Source organism: Ochotona curzoniae, unplaced genomic scaffold (genome assembly GCF_017591425.1).
Source record: "Ochotona curzoniae isolate NIBS_2020 unplaced genomic scaffold, NIBS_Ocur_1.0 contig_1014, whole genome shotgun sequence".
Lineage (NCBI taxonomy): Eukaryota > Metazoa > Chordata > Mammalia > Lagomorpha > Ochotonidae > Ochotona > Ochotona curzoniae.
Genome location: NW_024464920.1, coordinates 46,616,700 through 46,624,210, shown reverse-complemented (window position 1 = coordinate 46,624,210; position 7,511 = coordinate 46,616,700). Strand labels below are relative to the sequence as shown.

The window sequence follows — 7,511 nt, the reverse complement described above, 5'->3', positions numbered from 1 at the left end:
CCGGGTGCAACGTGTGCAACCTCCCGGGCGCGCCCCGCGTCTCCGCTGCTCCGTTCCGGCCGGCCGCGCCGCGCCTTTTAAAGGGGCCGCCCTGCCGGCTTCCTGCTTCCGGCCCCGGAAGCGTGCACGACCCCGCGCTCTGGGCGACTCCCCCATCCTGGCTTCAGGTCCCAGGCCCCACATCCCGGGACAGTTCCTGCCGGCCCAGAGAGCTTTTCGTGAATGACCAGAAGCTACTGGTTCTGATGTGGATTTGGATGTCAGAGCCCAGACCCTGCACCCACGTAGGAGACCTGGAGGAAACTGGCTGCTGACTTCAGATCGGCTCAGCTCGGGCCGTTGCAGCCATATGGGAGTGAACCAACAGATTCTCTGTCATTCCTTCTCTTTGTAAATCTGGCACTCTAATAAAAACACATAAATCTTAAACATACACTAATCCTTGACTGAAAATGAGGGTGTTATAGCAACGCCGGCTGTGTAGCTCGGAGTGACAGGGAACCAAGCTTCCCCATGGAGGAGAGGGTCAGCCGAGGGCCAGGAGCTGGGCAGCGTGCATGTATGGAGTGCCAGCTGTTTGCCAGGTGCGCAGACAGCAGATGTACCTTCTGAGACAGGAAGGGACTGTGGTGTGGGTGGGTCTTGAAGCGGGATCTCTGGTGTCCCCACTCCGCTCTGTGGGGGCCTGGCCCATTCCCACTCTGGGGGGCCAGCAGGAGGGACCCTAAAGAGGAGCCAGGTGTGGTGTGGCTGCCACTGGAGTCCCCTGCTTGTGGGGGCTCCATGCCCGGAGGGGGGCCAAGTGGAAGTGACTCTCCAACACCCTTTTCCCTGCAGGGGGTTGCCTTCGGGATGGGGGTGATTGGGAACTGTCCTTCCCCTCACCCAGCCACTTCTGCCCCTGGTAGCTGTGCCTTAATGCTGCCCCAGGGAACCCTAGTCCTGGATGGCAGTATCTTCCTGATGGCCATGCTGCCTCCACTGGGGCTGCCTCCCATCCCCCTTGGGGATCTCAGGTTGCCCCAGCTCTGGTTACCAGGGTCCCCCCAGCCCACTCATAGCCCTAAAGCTCTACAAGGCTGGCTCTCTCCTCCCTCACTCCTGTCCAGACGGCCCAGGAGGCCCAAGCAGCTAGGACACAGTGACGCTGCCCCCACCCAACGACCTCCAATGCAAGGGGCCATGCTCCTTGTTCCAGAAAACAGCAACAGGGACTGCCCAGCACCCTTGGTAGCTCAGTTTCTCCTTGGAATAGTTTTGCCATTGTGCATTTCTTGCTTGAGCTGCTGCCGTGAGCCTGGGACATGCATTGTCCTAGTGACAGGGACGCCAGCTGCAAGGCCTGCGTTCAGTGTCCAGCTGTGCCACGGACTGTGGCTGCAGTGACGGGGGTTTCTGAGCCCCCACACGTAGGACCTGAATGGTATTTCTGGGTCCTCAAGGATTGGAGCCAGCACATGGGAATGGCTTTCCCTGCCTAGCAAAAACAAAACAAAAGCAAAAACACAGTGCTGGCACAGCAGGTTCTAGGGACAGAAATGACAACGAAGCAAAAGAGGACATGAAAAAAGATAACACAGCTGCCGCTTGCTTGGTTCCTTCTGTGAGAACCTCTTGGGAGGCCTGGCTGGGTACAGCCACCTGCTCAAAGTCACACAGCTGAGAGGACCAGGCGCAGGCCTGCTGGGGAAGGAGCTCCACCCACTTTCTCCAGATCCTGCTTCCTAGGCTGGTGAGACACAGGGAGTCCCAAAAGGGGTGAAGGAACCAACGTGTCCTGGTACCCCTGCCATGGGTCATGCATGACCCTACCTTATGTCCACAGCCCCAAGGGGTAGCTTCTAGGGTTCACTCAAAAGGTTCAGAGAGGCGGAGGAGCTGGTCCAAGGAAACTCAGGTCTGTCGGAGTCCACCTTTCTCCCTGCAGACCTAATGGTCTCTCTCCCCTGCCCTACAACTCTCCTGTCCCCTCCGTTAGCCCAGCCATGATTGACGCTATCCCGTCAGGACAATCAGGTCGGGATGCACTTTCTCTATTGTCCAGCAGAGGGCGCCCGTCAATAGCCAAGCTTCCAAAGCCCTCACTGTAGGTGTAGGGGCTACGTGGGAGCCCGACAAGAGCCAGGAAAGTGGGTGTGGCTAGTGAGGAGCGGGTAAGAAGTCCATCTCAGATCCCCCAGCCTCACCCCAGGTCAGCTGGTGCACACGTCTTTGGAGAATGAGATGTGCTGTACTCCTCCCCCCACACACACTGTGCCTTGGGCCTGATGTTCTCATTCTGAATCTTCCAGACCTTGGGCTGGGTTCCCTCAGCTGGAGCCCAAGTTGGAGGGCCCCTAGGAAAATTTCGACTTGGTCAGCAACAGCAGAAAAGCTGAGGGGACCTAGCCAGCTTCAGGGTGCACTGGCATCGTTAAGGGCCCCGCCAGAGGAAGTCTCTGGTCATCGCCACCCCAGCTCTTCCAGCCAGGCAGATGGAAGCGGTGTTGGCTGTGAGGGTCAGCACCCTTACCCAAGCCCACATCCCTACTGTGGAGGGGAGCGCACTTGCTCATGGGGCACAGAGCCAGCGACTTGCATACGGGCTCCCCGGACAGGGTGTTCAAGGCCAGAAGCCCCCACAGGGCTGCTGGGACCCAGCTCTAATGGGGGAATCCTTTCACCACTCCAGAACCTGTCACTTCCCCCTTGGGATTGGCGTGATAACGTCTCAAGCTACAGTGTAGGAGGTATTGAACTTGGTCTCCATGGGAAACCTTAGTCTTACAACCTCACAGTGGTGGGTGTTATCGCCACTGGTTTGAATAGCCAGGGCTCAGAGGGGTCAGTGGCTTAGCACCTGCTACACATCAGGCATCCCCCCCCAGCCCCGTCTGCCTGTCCCCCCAGGTCTCAAGGCAAAGGAGGGGCTCCCTGGGTGTCCCTCCTGCACCTCCCTCTGTCCTGGTCTCCAGGTCCCCAGTGGGCCATCTCTTGCCTGTCTTCACCCTTGGTTTCATTGTTGCATCTTTTGAGCACCTGCTGTTTGTGGGATGCACTGGGCTGTAATTAGTTGTGAGGGCAGGGATGGGGTCTTAGTTTGCACAGAGTCTCCTCTGAGTGGCCCAGTGAAGGGAGGGCTGGGCCTGTATTAAGAAGGAGTCTTCCTTACACACTCACACACGTGTGTACACATGTACACAGGCTGGTACACAGGGGGCACACAGGCAACTGCCTTTATTGGGAGACCTTGAGCTTGCAGGCTTCACTCGAAGGTCACACCTTTAATCTTGAATTCGCCATTGGCTGACAGGTAGTTGATGGCCTCCAGATTGAGGCGGTTGGGGAACTTGAACGTGTACCCATCGGGCAGCTTGATAGTCAGCTCGGCCTTGTCGAAGGTGATAGACACCTGGGAGCAGAGAAGAGCCTTGAGTAGGAGTCTCCCGCTGCCCCTTCCTCACGTGGTCCAGAGGAGGGCCCACAGTCGCAGGGGCGGGGCCTAGGTCTCCTCCCACCAACGCCCCACCCCCTTCCCCGCCCACGTGAGGAGATCCTCGCCCACCCCGCCCAGGCCCCGCCCCTTTGGTCACTGCCCCGCCCCAGGCTAGTCCACATGGGCTGAAAACTCCCACCCCAGGCCCAGGCCCCGCCCATGTCAGGCCCCGCCCCGTCCCTTGCCTGGCCCCGCCCACCCCACCTCCACGTCGCTGCCCGGCTGGAAGGGAAAGGCTTGCTCCCGGTGCTCCTTGCCCCAGACGCTGTTCTCCTTGCTGTTGCACACGATGGTGTTGGCGTCCCCGTGGCAGTTGAAGCGGGGGTTGAAGTGCAGGCACAAGTTGTTGCTGTCTTGGCCCAGGTTCAGCACGAAGCTACAAGGGTAAGCAGAGGGCATGAGGCTGCTGGAACCGGCTCCATCCCCCAGCAGCCTGCCTCGCTGGCCCCAGTTCTGTGTGCCCCTGCAGGGCACTATGCGAGACACTCAACAGGGAGAGGAAAGCGGCGCTCCACTTCTGGGCCTGCCACCTACTCCCTCAGCCACTTCGGGTTTCCTTCTTCCTCCCTCCCTCCCTCTTTCTTTTTTCCTTTTTTTTTTTTTTGGTAGATTTATTTGTTTTATTTGAAAGGCAGAAATTGCAGAGAGAGGAGAGACAGAGATCTTCCATTCACTGGTTCACTCTCCAAATGGCTGCAATGGTTGGAGCTGCGCTGGTCTGAAGCCAGGATCCAGGAAATCCATCCAGGTTTCACGCATGAGTGGCAGAGGCCCAAGGACTTGAACCATCTTCCATTGCCCTCCCAGGCCATGAGCAGGAACTGAATCAGAGTGGAGCAGCTGGGACAGGAACTGGTGCCCATATGGGATATTAGTGCTGCAGGTAGAGGCTTAGCTTGCTATGCCGTGGCACTGGCCCTAGAGACAGCTGACTTTTAAAAATCAATTTATTTATTTGAATGTCAGTGTCACAGGGTCGGGGAAGAGAGAGCTCTTTCATCTGGTGGCTTGCTTCCCAGATGGTCACAGTCGCTGGTGTTGGGCTGGACTAAAACCAGGAGATAGAAACTTCTTCCGGGTCTCCCATATGGAGGCAGGACCTCAAGCACTTGGGCCATCCGCCTTGCTTTTCTCTGGCAATTAGCAGGGAGCTGGATCAGAAGTGGAGCAGCTAGGATTTGAACCCATGACCACATGGGATGCTGTTATCACAGCCAGTAGCTTCACCTATGGTGCCACAACTCTGGCCCCTCTCTTAAGGTCTTTTTTGTTTTGTTTTCTCTTCAATTTATTTTATTTATTTGAGTTACTGAAAGAGGAGGAAAGGAGAAAGAAAAAGAGATTTTCCATCTGCTGCTTTCCTCCCTGATTGGCTGCAATGGCTGAGGCTAGGCCAGGACAAAGCCAGGGCCCAGGGGCTTCTTCGTGGTCTCCCATGTGAGTCTAGAAGCCAAAACTCTTAGAGCATCTTCTGCTACTTACTTCCCCGGGTGCACTAGCAGGGAGCCGGATTGAAAGTGGAGCAGCCGGGACTTGAACTGGCACTCCTTTGGGATGCTGGCATCAATCCACTGCACAACACCAGCCACATCTCTTAAGCTGTCTGGGCTGGCAGCTGAAGACTCTGGCATTCATTGTGCCCTGGCCCCTCCCTCCGATGGTACCCTTGGAGAGGACTAGTGCCTGGCAGACATGCAGCAGCAGGGGGTCATCAGGGTAAGAGGCAGATGAGCAAATCATAGGCAGGCATTGATTTCAGGGCAATTATGGCAAGACCTAGCTCTATGGTAAGAATGAAGTGCACAGTGTACATTTCCTGTGCAGCTCCTAGAAGCACTGGCACCTCCTTCCCTGCCCCCCCCCATTCTATTGATGAACAAATTGAGGTCCAGCAAGGGTGGCTGACTGGTGAGATAACAGGCCCACGAGCCAATTGAGCAATGAGCCAGAAAAAGCCACATGACAAAAGGGCACAAGACAATGACAGAAGGCTGGACGCAGCAAGGGGCAAGGCCAGCGGGTGACCGCCCCCGCTCCCCATCACCTCTCCCCGCTGCGGTGAAGGGAGGAGGAGACAGGAGGCCCGCAACATCTGGTTTAGTTTAAGAGGCCCCAGCAGAATGATGGGGCGCCCGGACTCAGCGGAGGAAGTGACTCACAGAAAAACGCTGCGGCAACAGCTGGCCCGTTTGAACGCGCTGCCTGCTGGGAGAAGCTGCTCTGGGCAAGCCATGCTCAAGTCAGGGAGACCCTAGCGCCAAACCGAGTCCCTGGCCTGCTGCCCCACCGTCACGTTCCGTGGAGCCTCACCTCTTAGCGTCAGGGGCCACCCCGCCTCGCACGCAGATGCTCTGTCCCGGTTGCAGGTTGAGGTTGCTGGCTTCCAGACCCTGCACAGAGAAGATGCAGCCCAGCGTGTTAGGGGGCGCAGCTGCTGCCTGCCTGGACCACCCCACCCTGGCAGGAGACTTGGGGGTGGGAGGGAGGGTTTCCCTGATGTCTCATATGGTGCCAGGGGGAGACTGGGGGACAGGACCCCCTCAAGGATCTGTGCCTTCCTGGGAGAGATCTCATACACCTGCAGGGTCTGCTTGTGTCTGTCTATACTGGGGCCTGGGAGGTGAGGTGCTGGGTCCCATCACCCCCTTGAGCAGCTGAAGAAGGAACAGGTTGCCCGTGGGGTACCCGCTCGGCCACCATCCTGGGGAACAGAGAGAGAATGGCCTGAGGCTGTGGGGCCTCTGCCACCTCAAGCCCCTGTCTTTAGAGACACAGGGACCAGGGAGAAAGGGAGACATGGCCAGGTCACCCTGCAAAAGGGACAGCAGCCAAGTTCGGGCCTGCAGCCGGGCCAGCTCAGGGTTAACAAGTCTGAGCCAATATGGGCACTGACAGGCGCTGGCGCTGGGGCAGGTGGGTAGGAGTTAACTGGCGTGAGTGATAACTTCTGCCAGAAACTGGCACCCTTCCTGGGAGCCTGGGAGAACAAGAGACTCCTGCTTCCCTCACCACCTTCACCTGCTGTACACTTGGGGGTGTTGTGGGACCCCCAGTCTCTACCTGCCCAGGCTAGATCCACCCACCCTCCTCCCCCACCCTTCCAGGCTGACCACAACTGGGCAGTCTCTCTAGAGCCTGGAAACTTTCTAGAGCTCTCTGGAGCAGAGGGTGACTCTGCCCTGGCCCGCGACAGGGGACAGCTGCAGCGGGGGAGGGGACGGGAGGTTCACGGCAGTGGAGGATGGGGCTCACAGTCTGCTTCCCCACCCCCACGCTGACCGGCCACGCCCTTCCTACTCCCACTTCTCACAGAAACTGCAGAATGTCAGACTTTGGCAGAAGTAACTGTGCTGTCAGACCTGGAAGGAATCCAGGGTATTCTTAAACCAGAGAAGGCCTTAGGGGACCGTGGTCCCCACCCCCCATTTTACAGATGTGGTCACTGAGGCCCAAGAAGAGAGAAGGCACTCCTTCCAAGCCACACACACAGCTGGAATAGAACCCAGCCCCTGTTCCGCCCCTGCTCAGCCCGGTTCTCTCCCCACCCTGCTCCCACTGGCTGGCCCCACACCATCCCCTGGACTTTGGGGTGGGGGCTCCACACTCACGGCCATGACTGAAGCTAGAGGGTGATCCTGCAGCACCAACTGTCCAGAAGAGACTCCACCCAAGAGATGGCCCCTGACCGGCGCTCAGCCCTTTTAACTGGACCAGACTTTCTCTGTGTCCCGCCCCCCCTGGCTATCCAGCCAATTGCAAGTCAGAACAGGGCTAGGGGCCACTAGGGGTGGAGTCCATGGAATTTTGAAGCCACTTCTGGAGCAAAAGGGACCAATCAGAATAGGGAACCGCTTTCTTAGCCACACCACCGAAGCCCAAGCTCCACCTGCTTTTCTCCATCCCGCCCTCCCCTCTCCAAAATTGTGCTGTAGCAGAGATTGGAGGAAGCCTAATGGAAAATAGTTTGAGAATGAGCTGGGCCCCAGAGCTGGTGGGAAAGGGCCCGGGGCCAGGACGCCGAGCTCGGGGGCGCCCA

The 7,511-nt window shown here is 58.0% G+C and overlaps 1 protein-coding gene across 1 annotated transcript; it reads right to left on the bottom strand.

Moving 5' to 3' along the window:
* Nucleotides 1-3,192: 3,192 nt before the first annotated feature.
* Nucleotides 3,193-7,231, bottom strand: LGALS1 (galectin 1). The gene is made up of 4 exons (XM_040991128.1): nt 7,084-7,231; nt 5,786-5,865; nt 3,680-3,851; nt 3,193-3,391 (listed from the first exon to the last, which is right to left on the bottom strand). The coding sequence occupies exons 1-4, from the start codon at nt 7,087-7,089 to the stop codon at nt 3,245-3,247; spliced, it is 405 nt and encodes a 134-aa protein (XP_040847062.1). The 5' UTR covers nt 7,090-7,231; the 3' UTR covers nt 3,193-3,244.
* Nucleotides 7,232-7,511: the final 280 nt, after the last annotated feature.